The sequence below is a fragment of the Bombyx mori genome, chromosome 24 (assembly GCF_030269925.1).
Source record: "Bombyx mori chromosome 24, ASM3026992v2".
NCBI lineage: Eukaryota > Metazoa > Arthropoda > Insecta > Lepidoptera > Bombycidae > Bombyx > Bombyx mori.
This window is the reverse complement of record NC_085130.1, coordinates 8,878,001-8,897,064: the sequence shown is the minus strand read 5'-3', so window position 1 is coordinate 8,897,064 and position 19,064 is coordinate 8,878,001. Positions and strand designations below refer to the sequence as shown.

The 19,064-nt window shown below is 37.6% G+C and overlaps 1 protein-coding gene across 2 annotated transcripts in view; it reads left to right on the top strand.

The window, feature by feature from the left end:
• LOC101737333 (hemicentin-1) overlaps positions 1-19,064 on the top strand; it is a 421,872-nt gene that overhangs the window by 352,805 nt on the left and 50,003 nt on the right. For both annotated transcript variants that reach the window (XM_062675692.1, XM_062675691.1), the window contains exons 6-7: positions 5,957-6,106; positions 16,073-16,230. In XM_062675692.1, coding sequence (XP_062531676.1) covers positions 5,957-6,106; positions 16,073-16,230 — 308 coding nt within the window. The remainder of the gene's footprint in view (positions 1-5,956; positions 6,107-16,072; positions 16,231-19,064) is intronic.

Here is a 19,064-nt window from a genome sequence, read left to right as displayed (position 1 = left end):
ATAATTACACCATACGGTGTTTTAAATATGAATGTGGAAGGCTTTAGAGGAAGAGGTAGACTTAAGGAAAAATGGATGGATTGCGTGAAAGACGCTATAAAGAGGGGAGTGAGCGAAGAAATGGTATATGATAGAAGAGTATGGAAGGAGAAAACACGTTGCGCCGACCCCAGGTGACTGGGAGAAGGGCGGGATAATGATGATGATGATTTAAGGCCGCACGCATTCAAAAAGCTCGATAATTGCGGCCGTGTTGCTATTCGAATACTGCAGGTACCGATTTTTCTTTAAAAAAGATGTGTGGTGTCGTGGGGCACCGGATAAAAACGAAGTTCCTTATTATAAAAATATTAATTTTAAGTTCTATTCGAGGTATAAAGAAAATAAAACTGGAGTTTTCTCAACAACCCACGGTCATTCGGTAACGTGCGAACTTATTGTGGTACACTTCATTCACGGTTGTTTGCATAAGAGTTAGTGTATTGCGCAAACGAACGCTCTGAGATCGTGGTCAATGAATGATAAAAAAATATGTTATTTTTTGTACGTTATTACAAAGTCGTACACTGTGTGCATTGCTAATAAAAATCTTACGTTACGGACGTTTTTTGCCGGTTAGGGTACCCCTCCGCATCGTCCCATAAGGAAAAAAATATTCACGAATACACAATGGTCCACGGTGAACGAACAACATCGTATAATAGAAAATTTCGGGTTTCATTTAATGATACCCGAAATTGTAATTTGGGTAATTACTGATGCTATTACTATAAAAAATCATGTTCAAAGATTCCGTTACATACTTTTTTTTCCTACCTATGCTGATAGCCTTGATAGGGTATGTCAGACTCACCCTAACATGTAGGTGAGCTCCCGGGGCTCAAACCGGAAGTATTGCTAACAATGGCCCTAGCAAGAGCAGTGCTTCGCAGAATCTACCACCGGAGTGGAAACGCGACCCACTGAAAAGATCCGGCGAGGAACTCAGTGGGCTGTGTCTATGGGTTAATTCACTCGTCGAGCCCTGCGTCGCAAGCGACCGGTTCGACGAGAATGGTGACTGGCGCTTGTGGTACCTAAAAGCACCAACATAAGTATGAAGCTAATAAAAGCGTATTAAATAAAATAAAAAAGGTATGTATCGGTTAAGAATGAGCGTTGGACTAATTATAGGAAATGACAATGCGAGCGGATGTTTTAATTCAGAAGACGGACGTACTTATATAATGGCATTGTACGGAACTGGTGCTGTAAAATTTTCATGAAAATTTCGTTGGCGCGATTCAGGATTTATTTTCCCATTTATTTTGTTCTCTGATAGCAACCACTATTTAATATATACATATACTTTAATAAACAGTGTTCAATTACGTTTATTTCCACTAAACTGCCGCTCAGACATAATTCCCAATTAGGGTATCGGAGTATATTTGTAGGGTGACCATCACTAATTTGTCGGATCGGATTTAGATTAAATTTCAGCAGTGCTATGGGTTTAAGGATCCGTAGTAAGGGAATCCTTTTGGTGGAAGCTTGAAGGATAATTCAGTATACCAGTAGGTGTTTTAAAGACGTAACCTCATTTTGGATCCTCTCGATCCACTAACGATGCTTTTAGGTACCCTAAGCACCGATCGTCGTTCTCGTCGAACCCGTTGCTTGCGACGAAGGGTTCGGTGAATAAATTAACCCACAGACACAACCCACTGAGTTTCTAGCCGGATCTTCTCAGTGGTCGCGTTTCCGATCCGGTGGTAGATTCTGCGAAGCACGGCTCTTGCTAGGGTTCGAGTTAGCAACGTCGTCAGGCTTGAGCCCCGTGAGAGGTTTGAGCCCCGTGAGCTCACCTACTAGTTAAGGTTACGCTGATATGCTCTCTCTAGACCATCAGCTTAGGTAGGAATAAAAAGAAAAAGACGTAACCAATAGCTACTCATAAATGAATAGTGTTTGGGCAAATGAAGTAATAGTTCACGAAGTGTAGTGTTTTTATTATGATATTGAGTAAGATTTTCGTTACAATCTTGAACAATGATAAAATCACCTTTTACAGTTCTGTTTTATTAATTTTACAATTAATACATATATTGTTAAAATATTTTGCAGTACTTCTTGTGGCGTGGTTATTTGAATATTATTATCGTTTTGCTTGTCGTTTTCTGTTGAGGAAATTGAGACCTTTTTAGTGGAAATGATTTAGATATGATTTTTCACGCCTCTATTCTGTTAGAAAACTCTTTTAATTCATCTAACGCTTTATTCGCGGTCAAAAAGTCTCGTCGTCCTTTTCGTGATAAAAAAAACTTAAAACCCTTCCGTATGGTCACCGCCATGAACTCTGGTATTTAATATAAAACACCTATAAACCGGATTTGAAAGTATCACTAACAAATCATGGACACCCTTTTAAACTAAATCCAATTTGCATTTCCATATCATGGTCACCCTGTCGGGGTTCGGAAGGGACTATTAATCCCGTCCCACTCGATAAGTTCTGCTTAACCTAATTCTCTGTTTCGATACAAAATACCTATCTCGTATTTGTCGAAAGTCTTGTAACTGTTGGTCCTAAGACTTAACTCAATCGACAATGGAGCTTTGGAATGTAAGCTGCCACCAAGTGATCATTATGTTTGTCTATGATGATTAGTGTATTCACGACTATTTAGTTTGATAATGCTCACAATATTAAGGGGCGAAATCGAGTCATTGAATACAATAATATATCCTATTGATACTGATCAAGATATGAAAGGTCAGAAAACCGTTATATTGTCATCGGTACTTGATGCGTGAAACGGTCTTAAAATAAACATAAATTTACATTAAACTAATAAAAAACGAATTAAAATTAAAACGCGATCATTGGTTGTGGGTCTTGATGTGAGCCCGAAGAATAATGCAATCCAACTCATTTACGTCACTAAGAATTTGTAGATGAAAGATCCAAAGAGTTTCATCCTTATATCTCAACGTGAATTCTACTGACTTCGGCCAATCTTTGATCAGACTGATCAGTTTTATCGTGATCAAATGCAAACACTTTACATTGGTCCCTTACTGTACCTTCAAACAAAGAATGACCTTCTTAGTCAGTCTCTTCATTGCCGAAGGACTTGTCTAGCTTGAAGCGTGCGTCCGCGTGATCTTCTCCTGTCAACCCAATCAACTATTATCTACAGGTCTTTACAAGCGATGTGACCGAAGTACTTGAGAAGCTTGAAGCTGATAGAAGCCTTGTGGTATTACCGAGGTCCTTCAGAATGGATAAGTGAGTCTGGTGTGCAGTCCAGGGAATACGCAACATCCAAATCTAATCAAATCATATTTTTTTATTCAACATTAGCTGACCGGGCAGACTTCGTAGTGCCTCAATCGATAAATAAAAAAACTAAACTTTTGTATAAAATAAACAAACAAAAGAAATCCGTCTGACGGGGGACACATCAAACGAAAAACAAAATTGATATTTTTATTTAATTCCGAGCATTTTCACATTAAATTTATCTACCTTTTAAACCTTCTCTGGACTTCCACAAATAATTCAAGACCAAAATTAGCCAAATCGGTTCTGGAGTTTTAGCGAGACTAACGAACAGCAATTCGTTTTTATATATAAGTATATAGGTAAACGAAAGTATATACTTGTTGAACGTCAAAAAGAACTACCACCAATTCATAAAAACTAGCCTCCGTCCTGAGAAGAACTGGCAAGAAACTCAGCGGGCATGGTTTTTTTTTATATTAGTTCTTTCTTTTTTAATATTACATTTTTTTAAATATTCCTTTTTACAAGAGCTATTATAACGTAACAATTATTGCAATATCGAAATGCTCGGAGCGAGCAACTCATTCCCACTTTATGCAATCTTCTAGATAATAATTGACTTTATAGTAAGCTTTATTGCACAGATGTTCTTTAATAGTTTTCTTAAACCTATGTATATGTAGGTTCTGAACATCTTGTGGGATTTTGTTGTACAGGCGCACAGACAAACACCCGAAGGAATTTCGTATCTTATGTAACCTACTCATCGGCACATTAAGCTTGTGTTTGTCCGCCACCATATTTCACATTTCAAAGAATGACAACGTACCTCAAAACGCTCCAACCTCTATAATAATTACATTCACATTACCGCGTCGTGAGCTCTGGACCGCTTTTATGAATAAATAATAAATAATTTGCTTAATTACTGTTTAAATTCGCGAAGGTTCGAGATATAATATATTAATGGTAGCGCCGGCGGCTGCGACTGCATTCGCAGGATTTTAATTTTTTTAAATTCATCTAGAAAAATCTCTAAATGCTTTTTAAATTAAAAAATAATAATAACGTTTCAGTGGTAGTAGTAGGTGTGTTTAATGTCTGTGTATATATTTAAATGTATATACGTATGTATATTATTATCAGTCTTTGGGTTTTTTTATTTTCTTTATTGCTTAGATGGGTGGACGATCTCACAGCCCACCTGGTGTTAAGTGGTCACTGGAGCTCATAAACACCACAACGAAAATGCACCACCCACCCTGAGATATAAATTCTAAAGGTCTCAAGTATAGTTACAACGGCTGCCCTACCCTTCAAACCGGAACGCATTACTGCTTCACGGCAGAAATAGGCAGGGTGGTGGTACCTACCCGCGCGGACTCACAAGAGGTCCTAACACTCGTTATTTTTATTACACGATGTTATTCCTTCATCGTGGAAGTCAATCGTGAACATTTGTTAAGTACGTATTTCATTAGAAAATTTGGTACTTGCTTGCAGTATTCGAACACCGGTGCATCGCTACACACGAATGCACCGGACGTCTTATCATTTAGGCCACGACGACTAAAGCCTCCCCGTTGTCCTAACGCCATTATTTGAATGCAATCAATTAGGATTTCGAGCGTGCCCTGATAACTAATTATCTACAGCTCCATTCTTAACACAAAAACACCGCACTTATCAAAAAAACATTTATTTTTCCCCGAAACCGTTTTAGATAAATCGAATAATCTTCCAACCCGTGTATAAATCTTGAATGTAGGGTATGAAGTAATTAATTGTTAGTTACGAGACAGATAGGTGCGGGCGCGGGCCGTCGCGTCGAGGGCGCCAAAATCAATGTTCCGTCCTTTATTATAGTTTTAATTAGTTGCTTGTAAGGGTTCTGGGTCGAAATTCCAAATAGTACTGGATAATTTGTGAACAAAAAAAACGGTTCGCGTGCAAACTTGGTGCGCGTGAATGAAGTGAAACTTCTCTTTCGATGTGGTTTACTTCATTTTTCATTATTAAATCAAATTGCTCTTGTAATAGGGAATGATTTGTATAAGAGATGCGACATCTTCAACATTTTTGAAGTTTTTTTTTTTTTTGATAAATTGTGTTTTTTAGAAATTTAAATACGAATTACATATTAATATTACATTATTTGTTATTTTCTTTCAATAAAAAAAAAAAGTTTTTGTTTAAGTTGATTATCGATAAAGTTGATTATTGAAAACACGAATAAAACAACATTTTCTGAAAATAAATCGTAGCTAGATCTATTCATCGCCCCCGAAATCCCCTGTATACTAAAAGCTATGAAAATCGTTGGAGCCGTTTCCGAGATTCAGATTATATACAAGAATTGCTCATTTAAAGGTATAAGATATATTTAGCCCACAGACACAGCCCACTGAGTTTCTCGCCGGACCTTCTCAGTGGGTCACGTTTCCGATCCGGTGGTAGATTCTGCGAAGCACTGCTCTTGTTAGGGCTAGTGTTAGCAACGACCCCAGGTTTGAGCCACGAGAGCTCACCTACACGTTAGGGTTACGCTGACATACTCTCTCAAGGCTACCAGATTGGGTTAAAAAAAATATAATAATAATATATTTTCAAATCTTTTCTTGAGTTTTTGGCGCGGACAGAAGAAAATCACTCGCTCCTAAGATAGTTAAAGTTTGTTTGCTTTTTCAGCCCAGACGCAAACTCCGGACAACAGTACCGTGATCCACACGCTGTCGCTAACGGTGACGAGAGAAGAAATAGGGGGGAAGCTTCAGTGCACTGTTTCATCGGCAGCTCTGGACAATCCAATTACAAAGAAAATATCCCTCAACGTCAAAGGTATGAAGTATTTCTTTTATTGTTTTAGATACAGACAGATGAGCTCTAAAGCCAACTCATATTTAACTGGTCATCAAACAACGTAGATTTATCTATAACTAGTGCCCCCGCAGTAGTCGAAATTCGAATATAGGTAATTAATTGAAATTATAAGCTTAAACAATATTATGGTTCTATTGTCAAACACTATTATAATTCGATAATATAATCACAGTATTCGCCAAATGTTTATGTATGTGTTATATCAAATACATGGTAGTGTGTGTGATTTTTTTTTGGATTTAATGTATTAATAATGCATAATTTAAAAAAAAATTAGCTTTCTGCACTCATTCTCTATATTCTCTATAAGTGTGGGAAATTCCATACTCATCCGTCCGCGCAATTTTCGTAAAAAGGGATACAAAGTTTTTTCTTTGTATTAATACATAAATATTGACTATATGTATATGTTTGTTTGTTTGTCACTCAATCAGCCATAATAGGTGAATAGATTTAGATGAAATTTCGCATAAATATAGTTTACATAGGATTTATTATTTAAAGCAAATTGCATGATCCATATACAGCCGAGTGGATATTCCTCTTCTTCATCTAAGTCAGTCTCTTCATTGCTGATGGTCGTGCTTAGCTTAAAGTGTTGATCACTCGATGCACTATGCTTCTCCACTTCTTCCTGGCCTTGGCGATATTTATAACCTTAGTTATTGGCAGGCCGGATGCATAGGCATTAATAAATAGAACAATGTGTTCGCTGGTACGAGATCTTATGAACTAACTGCTCTGAAAAATCGATTGATAGCCTTATACACCAGAGAGAGACACAGTCTAGTCTTTACGTCTTGATAATTCAAAGTGTTTCATTAAGGTTTAGCCTCGGTAATGGCAAATTCTTGTATTTATCTTCACGCATGTGCATCACACAAAATATTATAAAATCAGTGCATATAACCAGTATCTATGTTGCATAATTAAAAATAGTAACAAGAAACGTAGTCGGCTGATAGTAAGTGATAACTATACATCTCAAGTTCCATTTTAAATGTTAATAAAAAGAGACTGAAATTTGCGAATAAAATAAATTTTCATTAAGTAAAGACGCAGTGATAGATTAGCGTAGGTCAGAGAGGCTCGTCTTTTGTCTTGCTCGCCCTTTTTTACGCTCGTAGAGAGCGGGAGAGGGACGGATATACTCAAATATCTACTAGGTTTGGAGATTAATGAATATTAATGTTTGCATTTAAAAGGACATGGTCACTCTTAATTCAGTGTTTTTGTTGTATAATTTGTTATTTGGTTTCATCCGATCTTTACTCTAGTTGCTATATCTGCTAAGCCACAGAGTCTAGGTTCGATTCTTAATTGGAGTCAACATATTCAATGATACCAGTGACCTGATCCAACATTATATGAAGTCGGCGCAGTATGTGCATAAGCTACATAGAGATTTGGTATTGTTACGCGCTGGGGTTCAGAATAAATAAATGTTCCACCAAAGTACAACCAAGCACTGTATTAGCACTTAGAACATTTAAAACACTTTAAAATTCTCAATTCGCTTGTTCCGCTTCGCTTCAGGTGATCTGTTCGCTGTTTCGCTTCGAGTATTTCCGATTACTAACTGACTGCGTGCCATCTTTGCAACGTTTTCATAGCCGATACCACATCCCTTGAATTATCGAGAATATTCCATACAAATCGAGTATTGTGTTTCCGCTATATGACAATAGATGGTGTTCTAGATGCTAGTAGATCCTTCGATATTGGTTCGACTATTCGGCGATAGATGGCGTTACTCTTACCGGCGTAACAGTGTGAATTGTACGACTGACTGCCTTCCTGATGTCAACCCTCATTGGGTCATATTTCTATATATCCATCGCAACGTGCCATAGCAAATAGCTTTTTACGTTTCTTCTTTTGTTATTTGTTTTGCTTCATTCTTTTGTCCTGTGGTTTGAATTTACACTAAAATTTTGATTACCCACTCCTAAACATAATAAAAAATGTATTTATTATACTCACACTAATTACTATTAAAAACGTAAATTAGACATAATATGCTTCTTCTTCGGCCTAACTCTGGTTGAGAATTGACGGCTACTTCAACTAAACAGCGGTTTTCAACGTGACTTTTTTTTTCCTACCGATGCTGATAGCCTTGAGAGGCTATTTCAGCTTCACCCTAACGTTTGTAGGTGAGCTCACGGGGCTCAACCGGAGAGTTGCTAACACTGACCCTAGCAAGAGCAGTGCTTCGCAGAATCTACCACCAGATCGGAAACGCGACCCACTGAGAAGATCCGGCGAGAAACTCAGTGGGCTAAACAACGTGACGAGGGGCCTGTTAAATGTATTGGAAGCAACTTATTCGCTTAAAAGAATTGCGAGGCGTAGTTTAGAAGCTATGAAGGAAAAAATATATACACATACATTTCGGTGTGTGTTTCTCGAACTAAACAGAAGGGCTCACTGCTTGTGCGCAATTATAAAGAGTTATCACAGTCCATAGAGGCCAGTTTTAGACAAGAAATAAAAGTCTTGTAGCTCCTATCTTGACAACTAACTAAGCTCCTTCCGTAAACCAATGCTAATTCTAGTTCACGCCATCAATCACACAGCCGTACGTCATAATATCAGCTTATCCCAATAACTATCATCTCAAAAATACGCGGGCAGATTATTAAATAAAACCAAGAGGTAATCCAATTTTGGGGTTATTTCTCTTACTTATCAACCGTTACTAAAGGTTGAGGCGTGAGGTCGATTTTAAGTGCGATAAAATAACGGCCATGGTGAAATATTCATCAAACTGGATAGTCCTCAAAAATATCTTTCTTTAAAACCGAAAATCGCTAAAACTCCTTCCGAAGCTTAATATCCGACCCTATTAAGCTCGCTCCTATTATGATTTAAGTTGGCAATAACTTAAGATTAGCGCGGAAAGTTATTCTCTTTCCAGAATTCCCCTGTAATTATATGCAAATTGACTTATTTTATGAGCTAGACTGGGCTGGCGATTAAACAAGTGGGTCATTACTTCTGTTGTCCATATGAACCTATTAAGAAAGAAGTTAATTTTAATTTATTTTATGGTCGTATCCATTCCATTCATTGCCCTACATTAGCAATTATCGTTTTGATTTTTGCGATTGTTGGATGCTAAAGCTTACAATCTTTCTAGTTTTAAGCGCAGAATGTGGCCCATAGACACCATTCAGTGAATCCGAAACCCACCTGTAATCGTGAAGTTGAGTCTTCAATCCTGTTACATAATCGTACCTTTGAATCCAGAACGCATGACTGCTTTGTGAATGAAGTTAGCACGTTGGTGGTGCCTACCCGTGCGGGCTTATATTAAGCCTTTTCACCAGAAAATACCGGTATCTCAGTATGTTAGCAAAATACCGAGAAGATATTACTAACCTTTCTCTCTTGAATACCTAATCGCATTTTACGACACCATTGCGGAAAATTGGAGGTGCTAGGCTAGCTTAGTCTGGTCTAAGCTCGATAACGGCCTATTTCTATCACGAAGTAGTCATGTATTCTGGTTTAAAAGTCGACGCTCTTTACTACATAGTATAAAACAAAGTCGCTTTCTCTGTCCCTATGTATGCTTAAATCTTTAAAACTACGCTACCGATTTTGATGCGGTTTTTTTTTAATAGATAGAGTGATTGAAGAGAAAGGTTTATATGTATAATAACATCCATTAAATAGTGGAGAAATCAATAATAAATTACAGTATCCGAAGCGAAGCGAGGGCGGTTCGTTAGTAAACAATAAAACATTACTGTGATATCAGTCCATACAGACTTGAAGAATACTAACGGCTCCAAATTAAAGACACTCCATGGAAGATCTTTTCCTTCTACCAGGAAACTCTAACAGTAACGTTACCCAAATTGCCTAATTAATTCTAGTTCAAAATCTGCGTACACTTGGAGACAATATAAACGGGCGTGCGGCCTAATATTTTACATAAAGGCATTAACTAGTCCAGACTATACTGTCGAGCAATTTTCGCGACCCACTCGATAAATTGCCGCGTCGGAAACCTAATAAGGCGATAGTGTGGGCCAGTGATGAGGTGTTGTCGATAAATTTAGATCGATTATTTTTTTGTGGCGTAATAAGTAAAACGCCCGCTGTTTTCGTTTAATACTAAGCTGAAATTGTGTTTTGGACCCATATTTCAATGAATTTTTGCCCGTAATTTTTTGTGTGAACTCTGCGTGAATAAGTGCATAAATGGCAAATCTAACTAACCTAATTTAAAAATACATATAACATTCAATGTAATTTAAATTTAGTTACAAAAAATAAAATGAATTTCTAATCAAAATAGATATAATTCAAATCTTAATAGAGTTTCACTAAAAGAAACTTGGTTTTCGTTTGTGATAGAATTAATAAGCATTATAATAATAATATTACACATAGTAATACACACATACATATAATATTTCTCTATCAACACACACTTCAGACCCCAACATTCTCATTTGATAAAACCTCTTTGCGATACGGACCTAATAATATATTAATAGTATATCATACTATAACCTAAATAAATAAGTATAATGATTTGACTAAATGTCACGATGACCTTGATATTTTTGAAACTAGATTCAGGGGATTCGTCAGATGTGTGAAGGATATCCTATTTTAACAACGGCTAGTTATCAATATAATGTTTGTGTTGGTCGTATTGTTGTCTACTTTTTACTTATAATTTTTAATTTTGTTTTGCTATGTCCAAAGCTATGTACATTAATACGGGTTTGCTGAGTGCATATACCATTTAGATTGCAATCCAGATTAGATCTAGGTACTACTTGTACGATTTAGCTAATAAGTACTGTAATGATTGTAATTTGTTTTCTGCATCAATAAATAATAAATAAATAATAAATTTAATCGAAGTGTCTCCAACGAACCATCGACATCACTACAAGTAATGTGTTCCAGGGAATTTCACCAGGTTGCAGTGTTGAGACCCTTAAATTATACATGAGTAACTAATTGCATTACGAATTACTGACATGTTATCAAAGTTTCACACAGGAAACGTTGAATATTTTTTTATTGCTTAGATGGTTGGACGAGCTCACAGCCCATCTGGTGTTAAGTGGTTACTGGAGCCCATAGACATCTACAACGTAAATGTGCCACACACTTTAAGATATAAGTTCTAAAGTCTCAGCATAGTTACAACGGCTGTCCCGCCCTTCACACCGAAACGCATTACTGTTTTACGGCAGAAACAGTCGAGGTGGTGGTACCTACCCGTGGGACTCATAAGTCCTACCACCAGTAAAAAAAAAGGATTTGAAATATGTTCATTTTTATATCCTTTGATGAAAACTGTTTTTTTTATTATTGCTTAGATGGGTGGACGAGCTCACAGCCCACCTGGTGTTAAGTGCTTACTGGAGCCCATAGACATCCACAACGTAAATGCGCCACCCACCTTGAGATGTTAGTTCTAAGGTCTCAGTATAGTTACAACGGCTGCCCCACCCTTCAAACCGAAACGCATTATTGCTTCACGGCAGAAACAGTCGAGGTGGTGGTACCTACCCGTGGGACTCATAAGTCCTATCACCAGTAAAAAAAAGGATTTGAAATATGTTCATTATTAAATCCTTTGTCAAGAAAATACGGTAAGGCCAAACCGGCTTACTGGTATCCAGGGTTCAGGGTGCAATCCCTCGTCTTCCATATTTATGACCAGACCAGTTGGATTGTATTCTAAACACCCGCTAATGGTAAAACAATGATAATTACTGTCATATTAGGATCGCCCTTATGAAATGTTAATGATATAATCTATATACGTGTAGGGAAAACGAATATGAACCACGAAACGACATATTTCCTTGAACAATACTCTCTGGTATTCGTTGCGATAGTAATAAGGAGTCATTTCCACTAAGTAACCTATTATGAATGATTACGTCCACAAAAAAGGTTCAACGGTCACTAAAGTATATTATATAAATATTTTACATAGCCAACAAGTAATTACTGGTGGTAGAAAACTCTTGTGAGTCCGCGCGGCTGGGTACCACCGCCCTGCCTATTTCTGCCGTGAAGCAGTAATGCGTTTCGGTTTGAAGGGTGGGGCAGCCGTTATAACAACTATACTTGAGACCTTAGAACTTATATCTCAAGGTGGGTGGCGTATTTACGTTGTGGATTTCTATGGGCTCCAGTAACGACTTAATACCAGGTGGGGCTGTGAGCTCGTCCACCCATCTAAGCCATAAAAAAAAGCAACCACCGTAATTAAGACGCAATTAAAACTGCTAATATTTTTTAATATTTTATCGCGTTTATCGTACACATTTTATTATTGTTTATTGTATTCATTGTATTATTTTCGAAGTTTGGGATAGATTACAGTATCTATGGTCACGGACAATATTTGAATACACCGCTGACCGTCTTCAGTACATAGTATAAAACGAAGTCGCTTTCTCTGTCCATATATCCTTATGTGTGCTTAAATCTTTAAAACTACGCAACGGATTTTGATGCGGTTTTTTTTAATAGATAGAGTGATTGAAGAGGAAGGTTTATATGTATAATAACATCCATTACATCGTGGAAAAATCATTAATAAATTACAGTTTCCGAAGCGAAGCGAGGGCGGGTCGCTAGTATTATAATAATATATAGAAAATATTTTCAGAAATTTAAGTATTTTTTAGACAGAAAGACCTAACCGTATCTTGATATCTGACAATTTGTTTGACTTGGGTTTCGATCTTTACTATAATAGTATCCCAGGTGTTGGTTAAATTGAATCCGAGGTACTAATTAAAACGATCATTAGACCTGTCGTCTGATTGATCTGAATGTTGGGCGACGAAAATAAAGCATGAAAAAAGAGTGCATGCGGCAGAGATGCGAATGTTAAGATGGATGTGTGGAGTGACAAGAATGGAATGTGTACATCAGAAGAAGTGTGAAAGTAGCCCCGGTGATAGACAAATTCAAAAGCGGACGGTTAACGTGGTGTGGACATGTGAGTGAGGAGATGATACTAGGAGTTGTATTAAAATGGTAGTGCAATACAGAGGGGGAAAAGGTCGACCTAAGAAGACATGGACAATATTACATTATTTTAAAATTGGATTAAATGACTTATCGTGAACAATACGTAGCAATAAGAACCTGAGCAATAAGAATTGTAATCAATAAATTAAAGAGCGGACGGTTAGCGTGGTATGGACATGTGATGCGTAGAGAGAAGATGCATGTGACTAGGAGATGCATGGAAATGGTAGTGCAAGGTAGGACGAGGACGACCGAAGAAGACATGGATGGAGTGTGTGAATGACGATATGAGAGAGAGAGGAGTGAGTGTTGAGATGACGGCTGATAGAAGAGAATGGAATAGAAAAATTTGCTGTGCCGACCCCATCTAGTGGGATAAGGTGTGCTAACAAAGAACAAAGAAGTGTTAAATAAAACATTGAATGCGAAATTCTGTTAATTATGTCAGGGACTGGCAAAACACTTTGCTTAACACTATACCAATAGACATCGAATAACAAACTTCTAAATCTTAAGCTACTGTTAGTTGGTCTTTTGTAAAATAACAAACAAATATATATATAGATTTTTTTTTATTGCTTAGATGGGTGGGCGAGCTCACAGCCCACCTGGTGTTAAGTGGTTACTGGAGCCCATAGACATCTACAACGTAAATGCGCCACCCAGTCTCAGTATAGTTACAACGGCTACCCCACCCTTCGAACCGAAACGCATTACTGCTTCACGGCGGAAATAGGCGGGGTGGTGGTACCTACCCTTGCGGACTCCCAAGAGGTCCTACCACCAGTGATAAAATATTGTAAATTAGCCGTGAAACTTTGTCAAGCTTAGTTGTAACTTCGACACACTATCTGAAACGTACGTACATTAAAATTTGTTAGAGGGGGCGCGCCGCCAGTCTTACCCGTTAACCACAAAATTTCCATAATTGAGACAAGAATAAAAAAATCTAAATTTTTTTTGTTAAAGATAGTCATGATGTAGGAAGCGAGCGATAGTTTAAAACATTCCGTAACAAAATTCATGCGGCGTACCTTCGTAAGATATGGTCTTTGATATAATCACGTATAACTATAGTGACCATACTTTTTGTACGTAAAAACAGGACAGGGAGCAAAAAAACCTAACTATGTGTGGTCTGGTCACGATTGTGGTGGTATTAATGTTCTAAATCGATATCCCAAAAATCTCGAGAATCTTGATGCCAATACAATTTCTAAAATCAATCAATATCCCGAAGTCTTGAAGATTGAGAAATGTTGTAGAAGGGCCATGTAGCTATAAAGTAAGCATGGTTGTCATGTGATAATATATGTCAGTCTAGTCACGATAGATTAGAAGAGTTGAAATAATACGTCCATTTAGTTTGAAAGTCCGGTTCATTGTGTCAAAAGGTGTATTTAGTTACAAGACAGTAGTGCTGAAGAAACATTTTAAATAAGGCGGTTTACATACCTGAATGGTTACACAGTACATATGCTATTATAGTACTTAACTATAGGTTACTATGTTACTTTTTTACATGACGCTTAGCGATCGATACAACACTACTCGACTAGTCTACTCTATCGGTAAAACAGGTTGTGTTTTATCCTAAAGGTTCGTCCAAAGTTAATGTACACAAAAAAAAATTCTAAACGATTATTTGCGAACTAGATTATTATACATTTATACTATGTTTATACATAAAAAATATTATATTTCTGTATAATTTAAATTTCGTTGAAAATCAGTACATAAATAAACAAATAAAAATCAGGAGATTTGTGCTTAAAAAAAGAAAGAATAGCGTCTTAACAGTACAGTACTGTCCCGTCAGAAACAGTACGAATGGTCACTATACGTATAACAGATGTCAACCCGGTCCGCTTCGTGACCGATGAACCTGCGACCATACTCGTGTTTGTCGTATAGGAAAGTATTTCTGATTAATTCTCTATTACACCTCAATATGAGAATTGGGCTTATAACTTCGCAAATTGATTGGAACGTGGAGCTTTTGGGTACGTTTTTATTTGTGAGCTTATAAATAGAAGAGTTCATGGCTTCCTGATATTGAATGATTACAGAAGTATATAGACACAATTTTAATAAAGCTGTTCGCCTTGAGGGATATGTTTCCAGTAGACAGTGGCTTGGTTGTGCTCTCTGCATTGAAAACGACCATGAGTAGCAGTGTCCACTCATCGTCACTTGGCTCGTCTGATCACAATGCCAATGAAAACAGATACAATTGCAGTTGTATACAATATTGTTATAGAAACAGTACTTCTCTTCTAATAATAACGCTCGATCGCTTTATGACAAAAAAAATAGGATAGTTGTACCCACTCGTACTTAAAGCCTTTCACTACCCTGCCTTACCAAGTATACTACCCAACCTTACCTAGTATACTACCCTACCAATCAAGGGGAACGGAGGCATTCGCGTGTCATCAGCTCATTTATCCACTTAAAATCAAGAGAGCCATCTGTCCTTCAGCACATCTGCGACAAAAAAGCCACCCCAATACTAAAACCGAATTCCAAACTCACAAAAGCTCAGCAACCAATCACTTACAACAATAAAAGTAGCGAAAAAATCATTCCCAGCTTTCTCAAGTGAAAGCTAGTTTCTGTGCTTTAAAGCTCCCCGTAGGACGATAATTCTGGGAACTCTGTCGCCCCTTTAATGATACAACTTGATTATATTGCCTCGGACAACTCGCCCAAGTGTTTTTGGGCTCGAGAGAGTTCTGAAATGGTTTTCTTTGACAAATATCACTTTATAGTATCCTGGGTCGATGGTTTCAAGAGTACAGCTCATTGGCACTACGGGACTACATTACAATACACCGAAATAAGACCAGTACCGATCAGAGAGGTCCAGAATCACCAAATATCTTTGTTTTGTTACAGTGCCACCGAATAAGACCTTTATTTATGGTGACGAGGAGCACGCGACCCACGGCACTCTCCTGACCTTGATGTGCACAGCTTTGGGCGCAAGACCAGCCGCCACAATCGAATGGTTCAATGGCACTAAGAAACTGAGCCCCGACGAGCATAACATACATGTGAGTATTTTGACGTTTTGTTTTTTTCTAGAGACAGATCTTTAGGTATCTACACGGGCGACTAAGGACGCTGGTGAACTATTTTGAATAACTAAACAGCCTTCTTTTCTCAGACTTAACCCCAACACTGGTGCCCAATACTCCTTCTTTAAAATCCGTTCCTGCTATTAATACACCGAAAGAGTCCTTTAAGCCACGGCCACTTCACAAATAAATATTTTCAAATCGACGATTTCACAGTTTCAGAATACCTATATACCGAAAAAAAAAGGCTGTTACTAAATTTACATTTTGGAAATTGGTAGAAATACTGTTCAATGATTCAGCCTAGTGTTTTAACAGGCTGGAAGTACCTCTTCTTGGTAATTTGAAGTTTTGCATTGAGGTAATCTCGAAACAATTTGGGAATATGTTGGGTAGCATAATGATACAATTGATGGGTAAAGAGGAGGCGGGGTCAAGATATTCATCTTCATCATCATCATCATCATCCCACAATTGCCCACTGCTGGACGTAGGCCTCGCCCAATTTAGACTATCAAGCCCCTTCGTCCATTTCTTACCAGCTACCCTTCAAAAGTCATCGCACTACCGGTTAAGACATTCAGTCGAGGATTAATATTCAAACAGACCGCGTCCATTCCCAGTGTCGATTTACGTGACCAATTTATCTAATGAAATACGTGAAAATTTAAATAACGAAACACGTTTTGAAAAATCAATATCTGCTCGTAATAGTCAGAAAAACTCCCCGAAGAAGAAAGACTTTAATTTCAGTATAGAAGCAAACGTAGGCATAAAAGATTCACGCCCGAACTGAGACTCAGCGAAAATTTGATAGCTTTCATAAAAATACAATCCACGGAGAGCCAATAAGTCGAAGCTTTTGGATTTCCAGTAATAACCGAAGATATTTTTCTCTTGCTAGACGAATAGAGGTGAAATTATTTTACGAATATTGAACAAAATTATTATTATAGGAATTTAAACTTTGCGTGGAGCGAACACAAGATGGTGTCACTTTATAAGTAGGTCGTAGACTTAAGATGGTGTTCGTTCTACCAGCGGTAGGGGATATTTGGAGCGTGAACCACTATGCTACCCTCTTGGGCGTGAAGCTTGCTAGGACCTCATGCCTTGCTATGTCGTATCTATTGGCTCGAGGCTCGAGGAGGAGGAGATAAACATTGAGTGCATTTCTATACTTAATATTATAAAGAGGAAAGATTTGTTTGTTTGTTTGTTTCGAATAGGCTCCGAAACTACTGGACCGATTTGAAAAATTCTTTTTCCATTAGAAGCCGACATTGTCCCTGATGAACATAGGCTACTTTTATAATTTTTTTTTTTTATTTTTTTTTTTTTTTCATGTGTATTTTAATGTTTCCGAAGCGAAACGAGGGCGGGTCGTTAGTTAAATAATACAAATACCACGGAATAGATAAAAAAAATACCATCGATACTTTTTTTTTATTGCTTAGATGTGTGGACGAGCTCATAGCCCACCTGGTCCTAATAGACATCTACAGCGTAAATGCGCCCACCTTGAGATATAAATTCTAAGGTCTCAGTATAGTTACAATGGCTGCCCTACCCTTCAAGCCGAAACGCATAACTGGTTCACGGCAGAAATAGACAGGGTGGTGGTACCTACCCGCGCGGACTGACAAGAGGTCTTACCACCAGTAATTAGCAAATTATAACTTGGCGGGTTTGATTTTTATTACACGATGTTATTCCTTCACCGTGAAAGTCAATCGAGAACATTCGTTGAGTACGTATTTCATTAGAAAAATTGGTACTCGCCTGGGATTCGAACACCGGTGCATCGCTCAACACGAATGCACCGGACGTCTTATCCCTTGGGCCACGATGACTTCAATGTGTAATAACGGTGGTTTATTAACTGTTTAGCATCTGTGAAAGTGCAAAAATGTGGGAAAATGAAACAAAGCCGCTGAACGTAACTTCTCGGAATCCTCCAAAAAGTTATCTGCAAAACCTACCACCAGTAATAAGTACTCAAAGGTCTCCGTTTAAATGTGGGAAAATGAAACAAAGCCGCTGTACATAACTTCTCGGGATCCTCCAAAAAGTTCTCTGCAAAACCTACGACTAGTAATAAGTACTCAAAGGTCTCCTTTTATTATATCTGTTCCATCTAACCTTCAGCACCGATCTGTCCTGACCCATCACTAAATCAGCTCAAGGAACGCTGCTTCACTTTGCAATCGGAATACATTAAACTTTAAATAGATATTCTTCGGAAGACATTAATCAATGTCACAATGGATTTACCATAAAAACTGGGCGACTTCCCGACAGGAATTATTTTATCATCAATCCGCCAGACTCCGGGGTGATCAGGGACGCGCCCATGTTTTATAGTTGAATTATTTTTTGTTGAAGACAATTAATTTTTCAGACGCTTTTTCGGTGGCGTGGTTGGGCTGACAAGTCTGTCAATGCCACGGTCTGGCAATCATTGAATGATATTCGGACTAAGATATTGCAGATCAAGAGGTTATGGGGAAATTATAAATTATACTCAAACATTTACTAGAAATATAAGATATTCAAACAGATGAAAACACGAATGTCTTGAAAGCCTTTGCAAAAAAACGAAAGCGAGAAAGTTGATACTGACATTTGCAAACCTCTACCACTAATATTCAAGTTTTGTCAGTACGTGACAAGTGACAAGTGATAGTTATTGATTTTTTTAATAATTTTATGACCTGGTAACTAAGACCTTTAGGTCAAGTCTTATTTTAATTTTAATGAAAACTTTTTTTATATGATATTAAGAAATGAAATAAGTTGATTAATGTGAA